General features: G+C 42.5%; 1 protein-coding gene across 7 annotated transcripts in view; it reads right to left on the reverse strand.

Moving 5' to 3' along the window:
- LOC125902618 (supervillin-like) overlaps positions 1–26,357 on the reverse strand; it is a 55,554-nt gene that overhangs the window by 21,637 nt on the left and 7,560 nt on the right. For 3 of the 7 annotated variants that reach the window (XM_049599112.1, XM_049599108.1, XM_049599111.1), the window contains exons 1-16: positions 25,009–25,367; positions 22,568–22,631; positions 21,398–21,489; positions 21,234–21,291; positions 20,978–21,126; positions 19,055–19,892; positions 12,795–14,147; positions 12,157–12,321; positions 11,917–11,954; positions 11,745–11,806; positions 11,326–11,462; positions 10,954–11,049; positions 9,069–9,360; positions 7,810–7,875; positions 5,528–6,260; positions 2,796–3,321 (exon numbers count right to left, since the gene is read on the reverse strand). In XM_049599112.1, the coding sequence (XP_049455069.1) occupies positions 2,796–3,321; positions 5,528–6,260; positions 7,810–7,875; positions 9,069–9,360; positions 10,954–11,049; positions 11,326–11,462; positions 11,745–11,806; positions 11,917–11,954; positions 12,157–12,321; positions 12,795–14,147; positions 19,055–19,892; positions 20,978–21,126; positions 21,234–21,291; positions 21,398–21,489; positions 22,568–22,631; positions 25,009–25,069 (4,730 nt within the window). In that variant the 5' untranslated portion in view covers positions 25,070–25,367. Of the gene's footprint in view, positions 1–2,795; positions 3,322–5,527; positions 6,261–7,809; positions 7,876–9,068; positions 9,361–10,953; positions 11,050–11,325; positions 11,463–11,744; positions 11,807–11,916; positions 11,955–12,156; positions 12,322–12,794; positions 14,148–19,054; positions 19,893–20,977; positions 21,127–21,233; positions 21,292–21,397; positions 21,490–22,567; positions 22,632–25,008; positions 25,368–26,357 lie in introns of those variants that run through there. The other 4 variants (XM_049599109.1, XM_049599113.1, XM_049599110.1 and 1 more) reach the window with 4 other exon arrangements.

The following is a 26,357-nucleotide window of genomic DNA, read 5'->3' on the forward strand; positions in this document are numbered from 1 at the left end:
TGAATTTGAGGGACGTGTATATCATAATGGATAATGCATCTAGAATATATTAAATGTGATGAAACAGTGCAGCCATAAAAAAACATGGAGTCTTGGGTTTGAACATCCTAATCAGTGTGAACATCATAAAGCTTTAATGAAGAACTTAAACAACTTGATACAAAATCTATTTGATCCTGTCAGGTAGTGTGGACTTCACTGTGTAATCCTTGACAAGTCTGTAGTTGTGTATAATTTACTGTAGAGTCACCTAGCTCTTAATTTCTGATAAATTAAACTAAAATTAGAAATAGCTTGTCCAACCTTAAAGCTACCTAAGAAAAAATGGTAGAAGTGGATTTTAAGAGGTTAAAACTCTGCACTACGCAACTGTAGCAACAAAACAACTGTATCATAGTGCTGTCAGATTAGCCAAACACATACATCCAGAATTAAACCAAAATATTCCTAAGAACAGGTGAGACAAAACAGTATACGTAACAGGAGCTCAATGACATCATAAATAGAAAAGATACTGGCTAAGAAGGTTCAAAGCTGGAACAGCTGCAGTCAAAACTATTTTCAGATCTTTTAGCTTATTAATTAAAATACCAAAAGTAACAGGCAGAGTCAGGATAGACAGTGATGTACTTAAAAGGACACTTTGCCAATGTTCAACTAGGTCTGTGTCACTGCGGTGGGAGAATGTGTGCAGATGCAGTGTTAATCCACCCCCATGCTGCCAGCTTCCAGAGCTCCGTGTCTTTCAATGAGCAAAAATATGGTGAATGATGTAAAACGCATAATTTCGGTTGGTGGACGGGCAGGGAGTTCTAGGAGCTTGCATTAACCCCCTTCATCTACACACACTCCCCACACCGCAGTGACACAGACATGGTTAAAAAAAAAACCTGCAAAATATCCTTTTAACAGTGAATCTTAACCCTGTGTCAAACAAGCTGCATTTGGTGTCCTGGGTTGGACCTCTTTAATTAGTAACTTGTATTCTGACAGGACAAACTTTCTTCAACATTACCATGGGAGGTAACTGTAGGGTCTGACAGTTATTGTGATCAAATATAATTAAATAAAGGGAACAAAAACTGTTCTGCTTTTCCATTATTTTCAAAACCAGGTCAGAGATTTCTGCTCTGCAACCATAAACGTGACTGTTAAAAAAAGGCCCCTAAAGCACTGATGACGGATGGCTGAGGGGTAAGAGAAAGTATGTCATCATCTCCGCTGCTCGAGTGTGGACAGGGCAGAAATGAGGGCATTAGGAGGAATCTGTGAAATCTCTGAGGATTTCTCCTCCAGTCCACACAGCTCTATGCTGGCTGGGAGGAGAAACACAATGTTGCTAAAAATGAATTTCTCTCACCTCCAAAAATGTAATAGGGTGGAAAAAACCTACATACTGCAAGGACGGGGAGAAAGTGACTTCTGCCTGATTCTGTCAAACGCTGCAAATTTATGAGGCGCTGCCTCAGTGTCTGATCTCTGCTGACATCTCAGTTTTCACCTTGTAAAGGGGCTGAGCTCTGACTGGGTCCTGGATTTGTGAATGGAATCATGGTTAATTTATGCCTACAGCTTTGCTAAGCATTAGGTTTTAAGGAGCACTTTATTACCATGCCTTTATTTGGGATTGCCTTTATTTTTCTCAACAGGCTACTGGAAGCCCTGTTATTTGACAATTTGCGGCAAGAAAACAAAATGAAAGTGATGTGTTTTTTCAATCAAGGAAAAAGTTGCTCCCCTTACTACTGACCACACGTTGTGACCACAATGCACGTGGGAAGTATACTCATTGACGGATTAATGCCTTGTTTCTCTCTCTGTTTATATCTTGCATATCGTTCACAACTGCTGAACATCAGTGCAAAGTTGTGCTTCTAACCTTCTTTTGGCACCTTGTCCATTTCTACAGTGACAATGTTTTGCCAGCAAAGTGTGGGGGTAACTGTCAAACATAATTGTTCTCCACACCCCATTAGTATGCCCAGTGGAAGATACATAGGCAGGGGGTCTCCCATCAGCCTGTTTGCAGGTCCATATGCTTGTTCACAAATAATTTAAGATTAGTTTTAGTCTTAATCTGTTTCTCTCTCTGTTTATCCTCCCAACACACATACTGTATAAGCGTGAGCCTTGATAGACGTTATGAGAAAAGAAAACACAGACAAGAGAATGAACAAGCATAAAATGAAGGTGAAACAGAAAGACCTTCCAGAAACACTGAAAAAGTGTCCACACAGATTTCACGTACTGCTGAATACTGAAAAGTGCTGAAAAGCTTCGATGATGGACTGGCTACCTTAACGTAAAATGATCTACTGTCGTTAAATATCAGTATATTGTTGTTGGGGGCACATATAACAAGGAGAGAGAAAGAAAAATGCAATATAATCAGACTGTGACACATTCAGAGTAAATTCTACAAAAAAACAGTCTACTATCGCCATTAAAGCTACAACATTATTATTCAGCTTCTTTTGCCAAATGATCCCGTTTCTGATGTTCTGAGGTGCAGGTACTGGTCAGCAGTCCAGACGTTGGGGCGATGGGAAGAAATGCTATCACAATCCACAGCAGCATTACCCTGTCCAAATTTGGTCAATCACCCAGTAAGATAAAATCACACCAAATAAATGGGCCCTGTGTTGCAAGGCACAGTGTCAGAAAAGTGTGCTGCAATCAGGGTTTTTGGTGGTGAGTGTCAGCCCCTGGCATCTCAGCCAGTTGGGCTCCCTAACCTGACTAATAATGTGCAACAACCACAATCCATCAGTTTCAAACTCTCCGCTGTCACTCACCTCTCCTTGATGGACATCTGTTTGGCGGACATGCTGTCAGACAGTCGGTCTCCAGAGTCTGTGGGGGACAGCAGATCTCCAGAATGGACACTGTGCCTGCCGATGTCCTCGCTGGGGTCCAGGGGCAGGGACTGGGACTTGACTAACGCCTGGGGAAAGGACTGGGGTTTGGGTGGTGTCTGCGGAGGCACCTGAGGTTTGGGCTGAGGCTGGGGGGCTGTCTGTGGGTAAGGCTTAGGGAGAGGCTGGACGAATCCCTGAGGTTTGGGCTGGGTTTGTGGAGACTGAGTGAAAGGTTTGGGGTAGGTTGGTGGGGGCTGAGAGGGCTGGGAGTACGGCTGAAGATGGATGTCGACCGAAGGTTTTGGGGGTGTTGGAGGAGGCTGCTGTGTGAAGGGTTTAGGGAGAGTTTGAGGAGCCTGGATGGTGGTTTGCTTCTGCGGCTGGCTGCTTGTAACGTGAGACACTGTCCTGGATGACACTTTAGCTATCAGGGGCCTCAATGGCGCAGGATGATCTGGCAAATCTGAAAGAAAAGTACACAGTGTATAATCATGTAGTTACAATGTCTCAACTTCAACTGGTCAAAATGACCCACTTGTTATCAAAGATGTGGCACCTACAGCACTATTAGTATGTTCTTTTCCTCTTTCTTTTAATGTTATAATCAAGAATGAATGAAGCGACTGATAATTGTTTTTCATATATTATATTGTACAGCAACAAAACAAAAAATTGCCAAAGCTGAAACTGACTCTAGTGGACATAACAGTACTGCCTTTTTTCCAAGTATATAGTAAGTTCTTCAATTGATTTCCTAACAAGCAATCATTGTTTTTTATATATCTCAGTGGCTCTGCACACTCACGCAGTTATTTTAACTGATTCAAACTCTTATTGCTTTAAGACTGGGTACTACTGAGTGGAATACTTGCAAGATATTCCACCCTAAAAGGTACAACAAAACTAAAAGGCGGGTCGCAGAATGTCGATCAAGAACAGTTTGTACACTCACAAAAAGTTCTGAAAAGAAGATCGGCCAAAGTAAAAAGCCCTGTGTGGGTGCAACATGGATATCATTAAATAGTTTGCATGGATGCCTCAAAATTTAAGATTTATTTATTTATTATCACTAGACAGTAATAGTGGAGAGATGACAGGAAATTAAGGAGAGAGAGATGGAACAAAGGTACTAGGAATGTAGTTGTTCGTGGTCTGTGTCTTAACCCCTGAGTCACAGGGGCACCTCCAAAATTTCAGAGTTAGTTGTAGGGTTGAACAATTTTTAAAATGTCTATTGCGATTATTTTTGACTGATACTGCGATTGCAATATGATTTGCATAAGTAGAGGGATGGATCATTTTCACTGACAAACATATAAAAATGAATATGGTGTGACTTCAGCAGGGATCTGTAATAAACAAAGATGTTATTTTGAGTCCATGAGGCCAGGACATCTCTGGTGTAGGTCAATATTTAATATAAAATGCTATTTTGACACATATTATGCCTTTAACAAATATGGTTCCTTCTGCAGTTTTAAGACTGCAGGAGGTTATATTTTGATTACAATAAAATTTGGGTTACTTCTTCAGCCCTAGTTGGATGCACTCACTACATCCATTTTTACTCATTTTCTGATCAGCATAAATCCCCTGTGCAACCACTACTCCCTGAAACAAATGAAGCCAATGTTGTAGACAGAAATGTGCTACGTATCATGCCAATTCTGCTGTGTACAGTATGCTGGTGACATTCTGGGGACTCATCTCACATTTGGGGACAAAACACTAGTTCCCACAAGGAAACTACTTCATCTTATCGTTTCTTCAGTTAAGGTCAGGGTTAGGGTCAGTGTTAGGCATCAAGTGTTAAGCCTGCAGGGAATTAGACTAAGTCAATGCAAGTTCCTCTAGCCTCATAATACTATAGTCTAATAGACTATACTTGAGTGAAGATCTGCCCATGCAGGACTAAATAAGAGAACAGCCTGCAGACAAGGCATCCATTGTGTCCTTCCTGTCCTCTACCTGCTTCATGTAAGTGCCGACCAATTGTTCTGCACTCTCTCACTGAGTGTTTTCATCTCTCTGTGTTTGTGTGCATGCATAGGAAAAAGACCACCCCTGGACACATTCTGCATTAGCACATAAAACAGGTCAGGCCTATTATACTGTAGGATGTGCAAGGCTAACCCACAGGCGTTAATATGGTGCATGGGGACCACAGCCCCTTTATAGGCCATGGCAGTGAGCACACACAGTTCGATTTCAAAATCTCTGCTGTCTGATAGCTGACAAACAGCATGTCAGAAAAGGTCTTCCTCTTTCTAGACAAAGGGAGCTACGAGGCAAATGCATGGAAAAATATGCTAATTAGATGCAGCCTCAGACGTCTCTCTCTCTCTCTCTCTTCTTCACACACTCTCTCGCTCTCTGTATCAGCCAAATCAAATACCCCCAGCTGGGACAAGTGTGTGTGCAGCCGGCAGAAAGCAATCATGCGTGGGAGCATGCTGCATAAGACAATGAGGATAATGAGAACAGCCCCTTCCCTGGACATTGCTTCCTATATTTTTGTCACTACCTGTCTTTTTTCTTTATGTCCCCTCCGTTTTCATCTCTCTTCCCACATCCCTCCTTTCGCCCTCAGCTACTCGCATCTCTTTATTGCTCTTTCCCCCACTCCTCTCAATCTCTTCTCTGTGTGATTTGTCAGAGAAGCCTCCTACCTGAGATGCCTGGCTGGCTCCGGCCGCTGCTCCTCTCCTGCTCCTGTGTGGAGGAGCTGTGAGCTGCCTCTCTCAGGTACCCTCCTCTTCCTCTTCCTCCTCCCTCTGCTTTCTCCCTGCTCTCCTGGGAGTGCCCGTCTGCAGCTCTCCAGCTGGGCAGAGGCTCTGACTCGCCCCTCCACAAAGAGGGTTCGGCAGACTGCTGAGGCTGGGGATGCTGCTGCTGCCTGCCGTCCCGGTCCCTGTCGGGGGAGTGCAGCTTTCCCTTAATGCTGCCGTCTTGGATCTCTTCTCTGGCTCCTCCCTGCTGTCTCCCCCTAACCTCCTCCTCCTGACGCTCTCTCCAGCCCTCCTCCACTGCCTCCCCCTGCTGTCTGTGACCAGCAGAGGAGGTGGGACCAAGAGGAGCCCCCAGTCTGTCTCGGCTCTCAGGGAGGAGAGGGGAGGAGTTGAGCTCAGGCTCAGGGTGGCCAGGGTCCCCACTCTGGGTCATGGAGAAATACCTCAACGCCCTCTCCTGGTGGCTGGTTGTGGTGCTGGAAGCCTGTTGTTGGGCAGGGATGTAGGGGACGGCGGTGGACTTCCCTGGACGGAGACCGTCATCATTGCCGACGCCGCTGCTGCCTGGGGTGATGGTTACTGTGGTGACAGAGGCTTGGGAGGTGACGGCTGCCACAGAGCGGATCAGCGAGGCAGACAGGGGCTCCAGTTTGATCTCACCTCCGTTTCTCAGCTGCGGAAACAGCAGGAATCATGTCAGAAATTTGGGGCAGATAAAATGACAACAGGAGAGCTAAAAAGGTTGATATGGAGATGGGATGGGTTAAATGTGATTGGCGCAGGTAAATTAGAGATTAATGGAGGTGTGTGTTGCTGTTACAGAAGCTATTTGGTGATGAACAGATGGATGGATAAAAGAATAAAGTAGGATGACAAATAGGATTAGAGGTGGGAAAGAAACAGATGGATGAAAGAGGGGAAAGGCAGCGGCAATCAAAGCAAATTAGGGAAAACATTTGAGTAGTTCAGGTTTGCCCGTGAAGCCACAGCTGTATAGCAACTCTGTCATTCACAAAATGGCAGCAGGAAGCACAAACGGAACCATTAAGACAAACACACAAAACGTTTACCTTCACAGGTATCATCTGACACTCATACGCTTCTAAGCTATGTCATTAATAAACTATTTTGTCTGGATCTGGTCTGGTGGCATTTATTTATGTTAATATTTGCTTGTTAAACAACTTATCATTTGATTTATAAAATGCATGGAATAGTCTGTGGTGTTCTTAAAGGGAAATTCCAGTATATTTCAACCTGACTTAATATCATAAATGTGGCCAGTGTGACTCTATGGGTCATGCTGACTTGCATCAGGACTGTCTAGATGAGGACAGTGAATAAAAAACCTTCACATCTATAGTCGATGAACCCCTGAGTGATGAACGCTAGTTACAAAATCACACCAAAAATACCATTGCGCTGATAATGTGACAATAAATATGACTTTTGGTGCTTTCAGAAAATATTTAATAAAAATGATTGATGTGATGCTAGAAGTCTGTAATGTCTTGATGATGGCAGAGCAGATTGAGGCATTTTTTTTGCGCATTTAACTCAGCTAGAGAGATCAAATACGTTCAGGGAATCATATTATTTGCCTGTAATACAGCCTTAAAGGCCAGAAAACACAACACTAAAGCTGTATCACGATTAAGATAAATATAGTGTGTTGTATATCAAAATGTGCCCCGTCTCTTCTTCCAACAGTTCCAGTAGAGATGCTTAAATTCTACACTAGACTACTGCCAATTAATTTTGGTTGCAATACAAGGTCTCTGTATTGACCCTCACACATTCCTGCACATAGCCAGATCCATCCACACACTTATTCCCCAGATAAGCTGTTTTTTTTTTTTTGCTAGTTTATTCAGGTTGGGAGGAAGCCTGGATAAACTAGCATGCAGTATTTGCAGTCAAATAATCCCATGCTTGTTATGCAATAAACAAGCATATCATAGAAGCTACTTACATCCAAAAATGAGGAGACATGGAAAACAAACAAGGTACCTTAAACGTTCACATTAATTCCTCATAACAAAGCAACATCTACCACTGAGGCATATCAAACTTCAAAGTACACACTGGACTGCATTTATGGACATCATCAAACTCAGCTCAGTTACTGTAAGCAAGACAAGACAACACTGGTCACTAGCGGGACCAATCAGGACAGTCAATAGACATCAATCAGAAGCTCTGTACAGGCAGTCGGGTCTTACATGTTCTCCCTGATTGGCCTCTAAGTCACCGTTACACACCGCAGAGGTTACCGGCGGCTCAGCTTCCTGTGTAGACATCAGTGATTGACTATTGAGAATACAACATGTTTGGGTTTCAGCGCCTTCAGGGAAGCTGAGGAAAGAATCTGAATTCTTATCCTATTTTTGCATTGTAGTTCCTCTGTGAAGAATATATCTGTGTCAGATGGTGACACATCGGGCAACGTTTCGGCAACATGGATGGAAGAGTATTCCACCAACAACATCATCATCAGCACCAAAGAGATTAAAAGAGATTAAAGGTCACAGATATATTCCTCCTATATTAAAGGTCACAGATATATTCCTTGATGCAGATGATCCTTCATAATTAAACAAACAACACTCTGCTGCACACTGACAGACAAAATGGTTCCCTATATGCAGTATTTCTGAGCTTCCACGTGTGAATTGTTGGTTATTTGTGACATCTAGAGGCGACTGGATTAAAAACTAAAAGCAGAATAAACCCTGTGACCTCTGTTCATTTTGTAGTATCTGAGAGTCATCCAGCTGCACAGAGAATCCTGTAATTCAGCAATCACGCACCACAGGAAACTGGTGCACTGCAAAACACCCACTGTAGTGTAAGTGACCTGGAAGTGAATCGTCTGTTGCTTCAGGCCTGTTTATCATGAAAAGATCTTACATTCAAATAATCTTCAGAAGCAGTGTTCCCCATTTCATTTAATTCACAATGTGTTCTGCACATCTGTTCTATTGTGCTACTCACAAATGTCACAAATTCCTGCTTTCACTTTTGTTGGTATGCTATTGTGCTAACTTGACGTTGGTGTCTGCACCTCTGACATTTGGCCTGCACAAAAGTGTTTTTGTGAATGTTTCCTCTTTACTTCATTCATTACTCATTCATTTTTCTTTTGTGGGGGCAATTAGGATGGATGCCATCAAGGTGGATAAGTGGGTTTGGGATGAGAAAGCAGGGAAAAAGTTAATCTATTTTAATGGTGTGGGCTGAAATCTACTGAATTGGTTTATTCTAGAAGCTGCAATCATCATTGCTGAATGTTGTTAGTTTTGTGCTGAGAAGTGTAGAAGGAATAAATTAGAAGAAGTAAGACCCTCCTTGATCTTGAGAATTTTCCTGACTTCCTTCAACATTTATAGTTCACATTTTATCTCTGAAAAAGACACTGTTGTTTTAAGAGATCCAGAATTTTCTTTAAAGAAAAAAAAAACGTGCATGTAGTAAAACCTACCTGCTCCACCTCTCCTTGGGTAATGGGTTGAGTCTGGAACCGGGCGTTGGCCCTGCGCTGGCGGGTGTCTCCTCGGGCCCCCTCTGCGGTCTTGCCTGTAGGCTGAGCGAGGCGGTTGAAGAGGGCCATCTTCTCAGCCAAGGTGAGGGTGGACAGGTCCGGCTCATCAGACATAAGCTCCTGGCCATCTCCCTCCACCCCGGCACTGAGAGCTTGAGCTGGTTTCTGGTGTTCCTGCGTCTCTTTCTCCTGATCCTGGACTGCTGAGCTTGGCTGAGAGGAGGCCTGGATGCTGAGGAGAGACAAGGGGATATCAGGGTATGAGGCACGGGCATAAGTCTTCTAATAACCATTTGATTTCAAATGAAAGCTCAACTTCTGGACTAAGAAGTGTGTATGTCTTATATAAAAATGACATTTTCAGTTTTACTGGTGCTAAAAAAATCTTGTCTGGTTATTAAACATGTATTACCATCAGGATCAGTGCATAGATTACAGAAATTTAAGATTTTTAGTATTTTAAGATTTAATATATTAGAGTCATAAATTCTAATACCGGATATGGTGTCTAAAATTAAACAAGAGAAAAGATATGAGGTGCTATTTTTATGTCAAGAATAAAACACCACATCCAGTTGCCTTTGACTCAGTATCTATAGATATCCTGTGACATGGATGAATAAAGGATGATTACATTTCAGTTTTAAATGCAATAACTGCAGCCTATCTTTATTCAAACAAAACACCTAAGTAATTATGTTTTTACCTAACTTGCATTCTTAAGAGATCAAAAATGAATGTGTTCCTTTCCTTTGCTACGTATCCAAAAAACTGAGCATACAAGCAGCAAATACCAGCTAGTAGGTAAATAACTGTGACCACTGTATCAGCTTACAAGCACAGCAACATAGAGACATAAGTAGATCAGCACACATATGCCAGATAATCATATAATGCACTCAGATGTTTGCAGGGGTTATGGCGATCTCGCGGCGGTGTGCTAAGTTAAACCAGGGTTGGTAAACAAACTGCAGGACACGTGAACCGAGACATGCGGAGAGCTTTAACTGGCTCAACCTCTGACCTTTCCATAAGATATGTAACCTTTTTCTTCACTGACATTAGTGACCTGCATGTGAGAGACACTGTGAGAGGGAATGCTTGGAAACTGGGCATGGAAAGTACTGAATGAATTATTGTGTAAACACTGACTTCCTTCCCCTATAAGGTGCACAGCTAAGAAGCAGCACATGAGGGGGGCAGAAATAACAAGGTAAGATGAGCTGGATGAACAGATCAGCACTGCCGCCAGGAGAGGGAGATAGAGAGTAAAATGTCTCTGTGGCACATTCAAATGGTTCAGTACAAATGACAGATGAAGTTAATGGGATGACACAGGCACAATTGTGTCATAAACTGGCTCGGGCACAAAATCTCACTTCCTTTGTAGTGGAGTTATAATGTATAAATGTGTGGCTGTCTTTATTGCTTAATTGCAATGACATCTCTGGGATAATAGCAATAAATCCACTTATTAAAATACTATTTGTTAAGAGTCAGAGTTTAAGAAATCTCTTTCTGAATCTTTTATCCCTTCACATTTTTTTTTAATGAAGAGAAATGTACATTTTTGTTAAATTTCTACTGCAACTGATCCATGGTAATTTCTAAACCCATGGTGTTCAATTAAACTGAGATCTTGAAAATAATTAAAACCCAGATGGTTTTCATGCAATAGAGACATTCTGTTTGTTAAAGTAAAACACAACCACATATCCTACAGAGGTACAACATCCATAGAGACACGTTTTTCACATAAGAAAACAACACATGCACACACATCAGATAGAGGCACATAAAAGTTAGCAGCCCATCCCAGCTGTACCTGATGCTGGCCACACTGGTGCTGACTACAGTGGGACTGGGGACCCGAGTTACATTAGTGTGGACTCCAGGAGGTTGTGATGATGTGGCAGGATCACTTTAGAGTGAATACAAGGAGGTATAGATAGAAAAATTGAGATACAGATAATGCAAGGCAAAGAAAAATATAGTCACTAAAAAGCGGGGAGAGGAGAAGTTAACAAGTCAAGAAAGAGGTGACAGAGGTGTCGGAGACAGAAGGAAAGGATAGGAGATGAGCCGAAAATCACTGACAAGCACATGTAAAAGAAAAACCTAAAAATAAGAGAAGAACAGAGCACTAGTATATTTTCTGTAGTAGAATACAGCTATACACACAAAATCCAAGCTCTACCTTGAAGCATTGACCACCTCCTTGTTGGTGACAGGTTGCGTGTGTGATCGGTCCTGAACCCTTCTCAGACGCCTTTCTACAGCAGCATTTCGAGAGCGTGGTTTGGGAACACCTCCGTCAGATGTTCTTTCAAGCTCCTGGAAGAATATGTCAGGGAAACATCAGTAATCGGTTCAGAGGAGTTGAGGCCATAACAATAATATATAAAGTGAGAAGAAACAATATCTATTCGAATGCCTGTGAACACCCAGTTAACTAAATATGGCACCTGAAATTAAATTACACTTCCATTTGCAATTAATCTGAACAAAACTCCAGCTTTTGATTTTGGGATTACTTTAAAACATTGCCCAGTTAAGAATATACTGTATTGTTCATCTGTCCTTATGACTGAAATGTACATAAAGTAGGAAGTGTACCCTGAAGAGAGACCTCTTCGCAGCCACACTCATCTTGGCTCTGTCGTCCAGTTTTTCTTCATCTAATAAAAGGGAGAGAATAATTATGCTATGTGGCATCAACTGTATTCAAACTGCTGGAAAAATGGCATAAAAACTTCCTTAAATTATTTAGAATTATGACTAAACTTACCCTCTGGATCCTGTAGCTTTGATGGGCTTAGACAAGACCTGCAGAAAACATGAATATACATCAGGCATCACTATTCAGACTACATGTTTAATTTAAGGAAACACTGGATAGTATAATGATTTGAATGACACCCTAGATTCATGCGCTGCCATCCGATTCAGCTCATTAAATAAATAAATCATGTTAATAAAATTATTCTGAAGAGCTCCTGCAGATCGCTACAAAGGGCCCCTCATGTACCTATCTGACTCCAGCCGTTCTGCAGAGGTGATGGGCTGGGTTCTAAACCTCTCCGACATGCGACTGTCTCCTGGAGTGATGTAGCGTCGAGGCCTCCGAGCACCCCTGTCCCGATCGCTAGCTGGATCTACCTCCATTGTTGACAGATCTACTTTAGTAGTCTCACTTTTAGAGTGGTGTATAGATTTAGAAAGATTGACGAGGACAACAAATAGGAGAGGTAGAAATAAAAAACTATTAACAACAGTTGTTTTTGATGTTGTTTTGGTAGCAGCAGTTTACCAGAAACTGCTGTCAAGTTAGAAAAACAGGGCCTCAAACATTGATATTGGTGCACACGCTAAGCAACTGTGAAGAGTCATTAGCCAACGTTAGCATGCAACAGCAGCCAACTTCCAAAGGGCAACTTGCAAGAACTGATGCTAACTTGCACAAGTACATTCAGCTCCAGAAAAATTGCAGCCATTACAATAAATGTGATAATGGTAGATATTATAGTAATAAACCTTGACACATTTCATGCCACAAATTAAATTCTATCAGCATAATTGTTTTGGGTCACTGGATTATTTAGATGCCACTGCAGAGTTAGACAGTTATTTAGCGATGCAACACAGAGCCCATGCCAGTGGACCTACAACTCAGGTTTCCGGTTGGCATTCTCCAGATAAGAGTGTCGCAGCTGTGCTACTGACACCCTGGTGTCCAGGGCACCCATTTCCCCGTTAGCCATCCCTGATGAAGGGACGGCCCTCGATGTCTCTCTGCCGGCTGTTGCCCTCTCCATGCGATATACGGCAGAATGCTGGCTTATACCTATGTCTGACATGGAGCGGGTTCGTATCTTGGGCTTGGGTCCTCCGCTCATCTCCACGCTTCTGTGTTTGGCCTGGGTCAAAGAGGAGCCCTTCTGGAGGTAAACAGCTGAGTCAAACCTCCCTGATGGATCCGGCTGCTGCTGATGTTGCCTCTGAGGCTCGAAGTTTTCCCTCGGTTGGGGCTCTTGTTGTTTTCTGCGTGAGTCTTGCGGCTGACTTGGAGGCTCTTGTCTTTGGAGCTCAAACTCTTGCTGTTTTTGTGGCTGCTGTTGTCTTTGAGTCTCTTGTGGCTGCCTCAAGCGGTCGTACTGATGCTGCATTTGAGGATCTTGCTGTTGAATTTGAGCGCCATATTGTTTCTCTTTGGGTTCATACTGTTGTTGCGTTGGGGGCTCTTGCTGCTGAATCTGGGGCTCTTGATGGTAGACAGGCTCTGAGGGTTGATGTTGCCTGGGCTGCTGATGTACAGAGGTATGGGAAGGCTGCATAGATCTAGACACTCTCTCCTCATGGCTGTCATGTGTAGAGAGATGCTCTCTCCCTCTTTCTCTGATCCTCTCGACATTTCTCTCCCTCCCCCTCTCCCTTGGTCTCTCCCGATCCCAGTCTTCCTCACCTCGACTCACTCTCCTCCGTTCTGGGCTGTAGCTCTGCCAGTCCATGTCTTCATGGCGACCCCTGTGAATATCATCCACACTCTTTTCCCTTCGGCGGATCTCTGAGGGCAACACAGCTTTCCTGCTCTTAAGCAGGCCCTCTGTATGGGCCTCTTCCTTCAGGGCCTGCCTGGCCTCCAACCTCGCCTCCTTGTGGGCTGCATGGATTTGGTCGGCACTGACTCTCCTTCGTGGTTGTACTTCAGGAGGTCCAGGAAGTTTGGCAGAGGCCACTGGGGCAGGGATGGCCAAATAGGGCTGAGAGTCAGCAGCAGAACCATACTTTTGGTATTCAGGGGTAGTGAGAGGGTAGGCTGTTTGGCTGTGGGCAGGATGGTGGCCTGGGCTGGGCTGAGGCTGTGCAACAGTTCTTTGCTGGGTGGGTTCTGGGCGTTGTGGTGTATACTGAGCAGTGTTCCCCTGAGTACGTTGTCTGCTACCGTGGTGCCTGTCTGAACTCCAGTCAGGGGGCTTCTGGACAGTTTCATCCTTGGACAATCGTTCCCTTACTCGGATTCTTGAGGAAAGGAATGAATAAGGGACACTGAGATTCCAGTTCAGTTAAAGTCCTACGGCACTCTCTGAATTCAACTCAAACGAGAAGTGACTAAAGAGCAAACAAGCTTTTTTTCTGTGGGACACAAAGGATGGTACATGAACACAAGCCACAATTTTACTAGCCAGCGAGATATTTTGAGTTAGAGTGGTGTCTCTAAACAATAACTGGCTACTTGCATAGGTGGTCGGCAGGGCAGACAAACTTAACACCTACAGTTAAAATCTACAAGTATTTGAGTGATTTTAATCTTAAGCTTCATTTAATCCCCACTAAAAACTGCATATTGCAAAACATATTGTACAAACATTTATGACATGAGACTGTCACAAGACCAAGTTAAGCTCCCAAGTCCGACACTAGAATTGCAGCAACAAGTTGCCCTGGGTTTAAATTTGAGTCTAAGTTCAAACAACTCTCTCTCTCTCTCTCTCTCTCTCTCTCTCTCTCTCTCTCTCTCTCTCTCTCTGTCTTTGATGTCTCCGTGCCAAAAAGTAAGCCAAACTATTTTCATCTACAACCTTCTGACCCTGGTAGCCAAAGGTTGCTCTAATCTCATTGTAGACCACTAAGTCAGACATAATTGATGGGCCTCTGCTTTATCTGACATGGCATGAAGGACTTACACCGTGCTACATGAGTAGACACTAATACTAGCTAGCATCAGCAGCTGATAAGACCACAAAGGCAGTCTGTGCCAGTTGCATACATCGGACATGCAGTTTATACTAAGTCAAATGTCCTCTTTTGAGACACATCAGACATCACAAACAAATGGAGTGTGTTGGATTTCCTTTCTATTTTTCTTAATTTTTGCAAGCGGAGCATCAAAGAGCTATGTGAAATCAATCAACCTTTGCTAAGACTCTCTATAAGGGTTTGCCATGCCTCTCTGGATTTCACCTGTCTATACAGCTCAAAGGCTGGTCATGGGCCTTCGTCTTTTCTCAGGCTATCAGCAAGCCAGCTATGCCACGAATCTGGGCCATCGTCCAGTCCAGAAATACATGTATACCCAAGGACTTTAATGGCAAACTCTCCAAGAAAAATCAAATTGAATTAAATATTTCTGGTCATCTGTTTATCTCCAGAATCCTTTCAGCACAAAACTATGTCAGGTGATTAAAAAATTTACATGCATGCTCTCAAGGGGGGATGCAAACCTTATGCAATGACATTGTCAAAGTCACTGACAGGGTACAGGACTCAGATGTAATTTCATAGGGCCAACAGACCAGAATCTGAGGAGGGGGGATCTGAGTGCAGCCTCAGCTGGCAAGTGCTGAGTCAGTGGGTCTACGACTGACTGGGTCAGGGCACTGAGCTGACTAATGTTGTCACCCTATCAACTCTGGTTCATTAACACCACTCAACTGCTCATAAAACCCAGGCCACACAAAGCCTCAACTCATTTAACAAGATTGATGGTTTTGTGTTGATAAACAAATGGTCACTTTTATAAAGTTCTGGATGTGTTCTGAGGTTTTTACAGGAAGCCAAATTATCTGCAGCAGTATCTACCTCTCCAAAACCACTAAAAACACTAATTAAAGCAGTTCCACCTCACAAATCAGTATTTCTCTGACACTGTTTTTATCGTCACAGAGTGGCAGTTAGACTAGCACCTGCTAATTTGTGCTCAGATTTTTTTATCTAATAACATAATGGTCCAATATCAAGGACTTAAGAAGATATATTGGATATATATGGAATATAAGTACGTTTTCTTTAGTGTATAATCACCTGAAACAAAGGATTGTTGGGTTTTCCTTACCTTAGAATGAGCGGTTTATATTTACATAAGGAGCGAGTCCTCATTTATGGAGATCGCCATGTTGACTGCCATGTGTCTATAGTAGCCCAAAATTGACAAATCAAACAGTGGCTCCAGATAGGGCTATTTGTGTTTTTGCGTCAGGCAACTGTAGTACTGTAACTAGAAGTCCATCTGCAACAAGCACTGTTGGAAAACCACTAATTTGTATTTGTGAAACAACTAAATTCAGTATTTTCACCAGTTTAATTTTTTTGGAGAGGAAGACACTCCAAGCTCCCAGTATAACCCCCCTGAACGTCTCGATTTTAAGTTATCAGAGAAAAAAGGTGAGCACATATTAGGAGGTGCTGGGTAAACTGCCTGTCTCCAACATGCCAAACAGCGTCAGAGATGCACTGATTTGTAACATAAAAGTGCTTTATTCAGTGTTTTTACCAGTTTAAATCACTGGTCCATTTATTTTGTAGAGGAAGAGACCTCTGTGGATAATTTGGCTCCCTGTAAAAAACCTCCTGAACAATGAAAACTCAAGGAATTCTAATCGGGAGAAGTTTCATCTGGTTGTAATCTGCAATCCTCATCACTAGATACCATTAAATCCTTCCTAAAAATATAATATAAGGCAGTTTCGTGTTACAAATCAGTGTTTTTTCCAAGACTGTTCTGCCTGTCTTGGAGGAGCTGCTAACTATGATGGCTGACATGAAAATTTGAATGACTCTTTGTAGAGCCAGTCTTTTCTGGGGCTACTTAGAAACATGGCAGTGCAATATGGTGGACTCTGTGGAGGGTACTTTTCTGTTTTGGTTTTGCTTTTTTGCGATTATAGCATAAATGAAAGTCACAACAACAAAAAAGTGAGCTTGAAAAATTCTGCTCCAGAAATAGAGATGAAAATGAGTATATGTATACAGTAAATCTTTTGATGAATAAATGTTCAGCTATAAGACGAAGTTAGGGATTTAGTTTGTCTGTTGAAAAACGTAAACCCACTCAGATTCACAAACTTAAAATACTTGTTAAATAGAAGACCACAACACCAATAAGGGAAGTAATTACTGAATGAAACATAATATCGCATTGTTAGAAGGTATACAGGAATGAGTTAGCTGCAAGTCCACCCAGAACGTGTTTTCAAAGTGCTGGCTTATCATCTTGTTACTTTCCTTTATTTTGGGTGTTTCCAGAAATATTACTCTACTAAATACGTATAACACTGTTTTGAAGACATTTAGAACCTTACATGAACGAGATTAAAGTGCAAGAAAAATGAAATGTCATTTAATTACACAATGATTTAGCACTTTCCTGAGCATCAAGTAAATGCTGCCAGCTTAAGCACATGTACCCGGTGGACAACAGGGGCTTTGTAAGGTCTTTTCACTGATGGCATCCTGAGCAGACTGTACCCTGAAGGCCAGCTGAAGACTGCCTCTGTTTCACTCTCTGAGTCTGTGTTGAGAGACCAGTTGCTCTTTGACAGGGCGGCCAGGCTACAAGATGATGTTGTGACAGTGTCAAACCCTGAGGGAAACTACAAATCATACTTTCAAAGATCAGAGCAAAGAGAGCTGCACTGATCAGCTGAACCACAATCACGAACATCTTAAGGTAGTGAGCAGTTTGAATATTACCTCTGCGAAGGAGGTGATGTTTTTAGTTCGATCTGTTGGTTTGTTTATCAGCAGGATGATAAAAACAACCAGCGTCATAATTTTCATGAAACTTGGTCATCCCAAATCCCAAATAATGGGATGAAAACACAAATTATTTTTCACTTTCGTTAAGAGGCAGAGGTCTGCGCTCTTCTAGTGACCTTCTAGTTGTTTAAATGTTGCTCAAAATACTGTCATTTAAATGTTACTACTTTCAATACAGAATCATTTCTGCTGAAGTCACTTCTTTACCTTCATAAATATGAATGCTGTTATTTATAGGTTTCAGTTCATGGCACAGCTTTTCACTTGTCTCTGCTTCACTGCCATCACGTCAAATTCTTTTCTTTTTACATCGACATTACTTGACGTATGTTACACTACTCATTCCTTTTCTGGTGACACATTGAAGTTATAATAGAAAGTGACGTAAGCACTTCGTTAATGAATCAAGCTGCTGTTAAATCAGGGTTACCTCTGGGGGCAAGCAGCGTAATCATATCCCCTCCAAAACCAACCCTGCAATCTACCCTTCTGCCCTGCAACCTTTCCCTGATGAGCTCCCCAGAGCACCTTTCCATGTGAAACTGGAGCAGGGCAAGCATGACAGAGCTGGACCCACAGTCTAGAAAGATCCATATACTGGCATACAGTGGTAAAAGAAGCAGGCTTGTTAGCTCAGCAGTTGGTGGACAGCCCAAACTGCGCCAACTCATGAATATCTCGGTTTCTCCTTTTCAGAGTTTTCATTACTTGGATTACTGCACAAACCAAATTCTGGCAGAATATAGCAATAATATTTATGTCAAATACTTTGCTATGATCAAATAAAACTCCATGAAAATATGTATATATGCTCCTGTATAGGGCTGAGGGATTAACTGCATTCAAAGTAGCACTGATAAAAGACTATGCTATTTTCAAATTGCAAAAGCTGCAATAAAAAAATAATTAAAAAAAAATCAGTTGTGTCAGAAATGCCTGGCCCTGTGGACTTCACATGCAGTGTAACTACTGTGAGGAAAACAGGGATTCATGTGGTTTAAACTCTTTCTACAGTATGTATCTACGCTAAAAATACACTGTAGATGCAACATCAGACTTTTCATGGTAAGATCACTCCATGGGCAACATTACACAGCAGCGAGAGCTACCCAAAAAGAAATTTAAAGGCTTTTGATGATAATCTAGGCCATTTTGATATTTAAAAATAGCTATGCAAATGACTGAAATATCTGTATGAAGTAAAAGTAGAGTCAGAATAGGAGAATCTTTTATGATGTGGTGACATCGACAAAAGAAGTGTTTCTAATAGTGTGTTTCTAGTAGTGTCATTTTAGAGTTATCTACTGTATCAGGCCCTTTTTGGACTCTGGTAAGTGATCAACTTTCTTCATGTATTTTGTGAACGTTATAACCAGTTTTTGCAAACTCACCCCTGCCTGTTGAGGATGCTCTGGGCCTGCTGCTCTATGAATAAATCCCCTGGTGAGATGCCGTAGCGAGTGGAGGGCAGGGAGGCCCGGCGGGCGGTGCGAGGGGAGCTGGGCACCGCTGCGATGCTGTAATCCCTGGTGGAGGCGGGGCTTGGCTCCTGGTGGGAGGCATCCTGGTGGTGGTGGGGCTGTTGCTGCTGCTGTTGGGGCTGGGGCGGATGCAGCTCTTGGGTTCTTGCTCTAGAGGTGATTGCGCGATCTTGGGCCCCACCGCGCCGATAGTTCTCAATGTTCATTGCCCTTTCGCGTTCCGAAAATCTTCTCGGCCTCTCTTGTGTGGGGGGAGGAGCTTGGTTTGAGTGGGTGGAGCTGGTAGTGGAAACAGGGGTGGGATCTGGTTGAGTCCTCATGTAAACCCTGCCCACTCCAGAACGGTATGGCACCCTGGGCTCCCGTCCTTGTTCCTCACCTTCCTGTTTGTCTTTGTCTCGCCTGGCAGTAGTTAGTCGGTCAGAGACGTCTGTATCACGCCGGGAACGGTAGCGTGGTGTGTAATCAATGTCTGCCTCCTGATCCAGGTGGATACCATAACGTTCTGAAAGCTGGCGGCGGCGTTCAGCTTTGTAGCGAGCGATGCGCTCAGCCTTGGAACTGAGGCTGGTGGGGTCTGAGGGGCCAGTTGTCGGTGTAGAGGAGGTGGATAACGTCACCGGGTCAACGTACACCAACATGGGCTCTGGACGGCTGCTGCCAACGCTACCTTTGACCTGATGGGATCTGTCTTGAGATGAGACCTGCTTTTGGGGTGCCTCCAGCTCCTCTCGACTGTAACGCCTCACTGTGGTGAGCAGTGGAAATACTTTATTACTCATCAACAACATTCCATGACAACCAAAAATCATGCCACATTCATGTCACATGGGAATTACTGTAATTACAAGTTTCTGACTGGTAAGTACCGTTCAACCTTAAAGTCATAATTTCAGCTGGACAATAGCGCTATTTTCTAAGCAAGCTTGATTTCACAGACTCACAGCAAAAGAAGGTTCACCCCCCTGGCTCTGTGATTGGATAGTGAAATTGTACGTAATCTGAGTGTTCCCATTGGATATTCAGGAGATAGTGTGAAATGTTGGACAAAGGATTTGTACTTGTAGGCTTGATTGTGCTTGTATGAAGCACAAACCGTTTCAATATTCATTTTCTGCTGTATCAATGCACAGGTACCAGTGGCACTTTCCTGTTCTCTCTTATTGTAAATGTTCACTACAGTCATTCTGCTGTTCTTTGCTACTAACCAAGAAGAGAAGTCGTCGTGGTCATGTTACAGCCTTGTATATCCTCAATGCCAATTTTTTGCCTGTGGTATTGAAAATGGTATCAAATATCAATATTTTCTAAGGTATTGTATCTAAGTCAGAAATTCTAGTGTGGTGAAACCACTAGAATGGATATCGTCCAATACTGACCATGCACAGTATTTTTAACTAACACAAGACGAACTCTGCAATTTTACACACATCTTGAGTTGTCTATTGACGTAAACATGTACGACCTTCTATCCCACATGACACAAATGTGACACATCAGATATTCATATCAATTAGTGAATTCACTTCTTGCAAAATGCAACATGCAACACGTTTTATGTTTCACTGACACTGTTACATTCAATAGACCTACAATAGAGTTGCTCAGTATAACCACATGTATCAACTGTTGGCCACTGAACAGCACCACTGGAGGAGCATGTTGAGATAACAGGGACAGAAAATTGTCAGGCATGTAACATAAAAAAATCAAATGGTTTACAAAGACTGAATGACAAACATGAGTTCTTTTTCAAACATGAGATCATTTCAGCAATCCAAGTCCACTAAATGCAGCATCAAATGTTTTTGCAGTGCATAATGCCATGCTTACCCATCACACAAGGCTCACAGGAATCTGAGGCGCGGGTGTACCGCGGAGGATCCTCCTCCAGCATTCTGTTGGTTACCAAACCACCGGGCACCAGCGCAGGTGGAGCATCACTTTCAATCCCCTCCAGACGCCGGGCTATCCTCTCCTTCCTGTCAAAGACAAAAGGCAGAGGCTAAAGGTCAACAGCTGTTTAGCTGAGTTAGTTTATGAAAATATTTAGACATGCTTATGTGAAAGAAGTGAGCCCTGAAGATACCTGTTCATTTCCAAATCCTTTGTGACAGCTCCCTCAAAGTATTTCTTCAACTCTGAAACTGAATGTTAGAACAGATAACATAGTTTAGTACCATATACATCTCAAAAATAATAAACTATTTGTTTAATTCTGAGTTATTGTGTGTGGATGGAAGCAGTGCACACCCTTGGGAAGGACAGCCAGAAGTTTGGCATCTGTATCTGAAACACTCTTGACCAAACTGGTCTTGTCACCCAAGGAGAAGTCAGTCTGAAAACTGAATGACAAGACAAAATGTATTATATTCTGAATTCCTAATGAACACAAAAGAAATATTTAATCAAAATAGTTGATAAGAATCGCTTCCTTCTAAATATATATATATGATAATTATAGGAGGATGAGCAGCCGCTTTATTTCAATCTACTCAGTGATAAAACAGGTACAAAGTTGTGAAATAATTTGTGCCTAGTACAGCTCTGCCTCAAATGCCCTGTCTTAAAAAGGTGAGGGCAGGTAAAGGTGAAACTCAGCTGGTGCCACTTCCAACAGGATCCAGCTTAAGAACGAGGTCATCAACTCCAGATTCTCCTCAAAGTAGAAACAGAGAATCAAGGTCTTCTCTTAATGTCTTTACATGGCACAGTCAAACCAGCCAGGATAAATAAACTCAGTATTTAATTGTATTTTTTAAGCAGAGTCGTATAGTTTTTAATTCTCTTTTCTAGACTACACTAGACAAGACTGAGACCTGTTGTCTTTAGTATGCATCAATTTCTACTGATACATCCAGATATTAAAAGAGCAGATCAGTTAAAACTACTTGTCTTTTAGAGTTTATGTTCAAGTGTATCAAAAAGTTGTTGTGTATCTTTTTGCCAGACAACAATGTCAGCCACAGAGCAAAGAATATGCCTCTACTTATACAAAGTAAATAAAAATATGGAGAAAATACAAAAAAGCTGCTCACCATGTTGCTAAGAAGGAATGAAGGTAATTGGCTTACTCTGCTAGAGCTCTAATGCTCAACAACCAGAAGGAACTGCAAACGAATGCAAACGGGGGTCTTGCTGCTAAGTGCTCCTGAGGGAGGTATTATAATGCCATGTGAACAAAAAAGTGTCTTAAGATAAGCTGTTCCAGGCATCACCTGCTTTTAATGCTTACTGTGCATGATAAGTTAAAGCGCTCTACTGCAGTAAAACCTATATCCTTACATATCCTTATCTTGACGACAAAGCAAAAATGACACGAAGGTAAATGCTCTTAGAAAACAGAACAGGTCATTTCTGCAGCTCCACGACTCGTTTACCCGTGATTGTGTGGTGATTAGTGACAAAAAAAAAACACCTCACCTTAAGGTTTCTGATGGAAATGAGGCTGAGCTGCAAAGCTTGGCGCGAGCTTTAGATCCAAATTCTAAAAAGAGAAACAAGACCCAGTCAGACTTAAATAACAAAGAAATCTACACTTTGCTTTTTAATTAAATAGTCACTATCTTTGAATATATATGTAGGTACACTGGGAGTTTTGCAGCATGTTGTTCTTATCAAAATGAACTGGACTTTTTGGCATTTGGAAGTACTGTAGTTCTACTGTGTATCGTAAAAAGACTAACTCTATGTTCTTCATCCATACATTGGTGAAACGACTGATCATAGTGCACCTGTTAAGACAGCATTCAGATGGAGTATGGGAGAAAGAAAGAGTAAAGACTGTGCTCAGACCAGCTTCCTCATTAATCTCATTGAGACCTTTGTGCTGGCACAGCAAGGGTCCTGACTTAGAGGGCTCTGGCAAAAAATGTAGGATCGTCCAGTAGAAAACTACTTTGATTACTTTGAAACATGGGCTGCATAATTCTACTTTGCAAATTGTAAGATGAAAGATAAAATGGTCGCTGCAGTGAAGAGTTATAAAGCTCTGTTTGATAGTATCATAAAGCGCTAGACAGTGTTTTGGCATCAGATAAGCCTTTAAACTCATGGATGTATAACCCAAAATGGACCTCCTGAATCTTACTTCATTGTCTTCTCGGCATTTTAAGAAACACGTCCTCACTGACACAGCCCGTTGTGTTTTTCTAATGCACTATTGCAGGTTTTAGGCACCTGCTAGTGGTTTGTTGATTGATCCCACTCAGCCTACCCATGCAAAAAGAATGTATACGATTACGATACTGCATGGTGTCCACAAAACAACAGGTGTTTGACAGACTAGAACAAACTTCAGCCCATTCACAAATCTCACTATACTTGGAACATGCTTCACAAAATCTTTTGTGAGCTCCTTCTAGTCTAGTCCCATGAAAACCTGACAATTAAAGCAGGTTTTTAATGGTTTTATGTTTTTGTAAGTAGTTAACGAGTATCCACAGTATCTATTCAGCACCTGTGCTGTAATAGGATTAATTAAACTTTTTTATCAGTATTTTACCTTCACCCATTTCTATGATAACTGGTTTAGATAAGTCACTTTTCTTCTCTCTGAGTAAACAACAACAATATGCCATCAGTTTTGACAGGACATTTCCAGCCGATGTGTGAGTCACTTGTCGGAAAAGGTTACTCAGAAAGTTCACATCCAGTTCCCAGCTGATAGTTGACCCCTTTGCTCTCACGTCACAGCAACAGCAGCCTGTTGTAAAGTTGTATCCCAGTATAGGTGACAGATCACGTTACTGCTCCAGACGCCTCCAGAACACCTTCAGCCTATTTTGGCCACCAGAGACTGCGTGGCCATTCAGCAGGGAAGGTTTGGCAGAAGAAAAAGCGTGGAAGCAAAAGGTGCTGACCTAGACATGAGGTTCAAGGGCATGTCAGTGTTTTGTGTCGTGACCAGGTGACATTCAAGAACTCAAAAAGCGACAGGTTTTGATGACACAGGTCAGAACTGGACACAAGCACGGCCAGAAATCTGGTTTGGAGGTCTTAAAGCATTATTTTGTCTCAAATCCACAAAGATTCAAGATTTTGGAAGCCAGTGAAAACATTGTGTACATGTATCTTTGGATCTCTCTGGAAAGCCCCTTGAACAGAAGTCAGTTTGGCTTTCCTCAGAAACGTCTGCAGGTTGACAACAAAACAAGCAGCACAAGGCTCAACGTTAACAGTGCCAGAGAGCAGCTTAGGCTGCTGACGGCCCAAAAGTGAGCGTGGTGAGGAGAGGGATTTTCTATATATATTCAGAGGAGCAAAATAGACTTCCTGGGTGAACTGGGCCTTCGCTTGCACACTATCTGTTTGGAGAGGTTGCTGGTGGAACATGAACAGCCTCCTCCACTTCAGCAGGCAATGATGGAGTGTATTGACAAGGTAGAACATAAGAGAGGAGGAAACAGGGAAAAGCATAACAGCATACGCCTACGAATACAGCATCAAATGAGTGTAGTAAAAATGATCTTTCACTCCACAACTCCTTTCATTCATAGCAGCTTGATGCTAACATTCATGTGCATAGTATGAGATAAAACCCTCTGCATCTATTCAAAATATCCCCAAATCCTTGAATGTATAAGACTGGGACGAGTAACCCTTACAAACGTCATGATTCCTCGCTTCACCTGATCCAATCAAGCAAACAGAAGCAAAGTCAACAAGGAAACTTCACAGTCTCTTACCAAGCTGAATCCCCCTGCCCACTGTATCACTAACAGCCACCAAACTGTGTCATTTATCTCAGTAAGGAGCTAAATTGCATTAACAACATCCCCCAAGCAGTCTAGTTAAGGGTATTCAAGTGGGTTTAGCAAGTCATCCTATAGCCGGACCAAGCCTCCCCCTCTCAAAGGCCTTACCTTGGCCACATGGCTGCTCATGGTTCACATGGTAACTAGAGATCCATGGGTTTCGAAACATGTTTAGGGAGAAGAACAGAAGGATGCCTCGCTGCTAAACTCTCCTCCAGTCACAGCAGTGGTGACGGCGGTGGACAGCAGGAGTGGCAGCGGTGGAGGCGAAGGCTGACTACCGGCAAGCAGACAGGCAGGGATGAAGGTGGTGACACGACCACACACACACTCACACTCACACACTCACACACACACACAGACACACACACACACACACACGGACAAGCATACAGCCAGAGCAGAGTGACTACTAGCTACAGCCTACACAGACTGGCTGTCATACAGGATGTGTGTCGGTGTGCATGTCAGTGTGTGTGTGTGCACAGAAAGGCAGCTGAGAGAGAGAGACAGCGCAGCAGGGTGCTAAAGCAGCTCAGAGACCTAATCAGATTACAGGCAGAAATTAGCCTTGATGATAAAAACTCTGGAACAGGATTGGAGGAGGATGCCAGCAGGGCTGCAGGGTGTGGTACAGGGTCCTGGGCTATGGGAAGTCAGATGATATCCTTGACACATGCAAGCATCAAACGTGCTTCAGCCGTGATGGCCAGGTGCCATCAAACTTTCAAAAACTAAAAGCAGAAATTGCATTAATATCATTAAGTTGTCAGATGGTTTATTCTGTTGGAGTCCACCAGATCATAAATTTCAGTGTACCACTGGGAATATGGCTCATTATGGTTGTAAGGTTTTTACTGACAGCTTTGTCTTGATGCCAGTTCAGCCAGTAAGACAGGCTTTATTAAGCTGTCATGTGCAAAGCAGTTGAACATTTGTAATAATTTCCTGCCATATTCTAATCTTCCCTCATTAACCACAACAATGTTGTTAAAAAACTTATAAAAATGACTACACCTAATTGATAGTGCTATAGTTTATTGCACTTTCTGCCCTTCCTCGTCATGCATCTTACATTTACTGTCTTCCATAGCAGTTGTGTCTCTACAGCACACACATGCACATCATGCAGTTCACACAGGCTTTAACTCGGTGTTACAAGTTGTGCCTGACACAATCACACAGAGTAGGTGAAGACACAATCTCTAATAGACAGCATAACCCACTTGTCTAAGTCATCACATCATGCAGTGTGAGGCAAGTACTGGAGTCAGACAAGGAGGAAATGCAGGTTACAGTGAGTGCTCAGTACCCAAGCAGTCACATGACCAATCATCACATTACAGACTGAGCCAATGTTTAAAAAATATATTATAAAAAAACAACAACACAATTTTGAGTACTGAGGGGACAAAACAAATTAAAAAGGAAGTGGGTGGAGCCAAATGAAACAAACA

This window comes from Epinephelus fuscoguttatus, linkage group LG15 (genome assembly GCF_011397635.1).
Source record: "Epinephelus fuscoguttatus linkage group LG15, E.fuscoguttatus.final_Chr_v1".
Lineage (NCBI taxonomy): Eukaryota > Metazoa > Chordata > Actinopteri > Perciformes > Serranidae > Epinephelus > Epinephelus fuscoguttatus.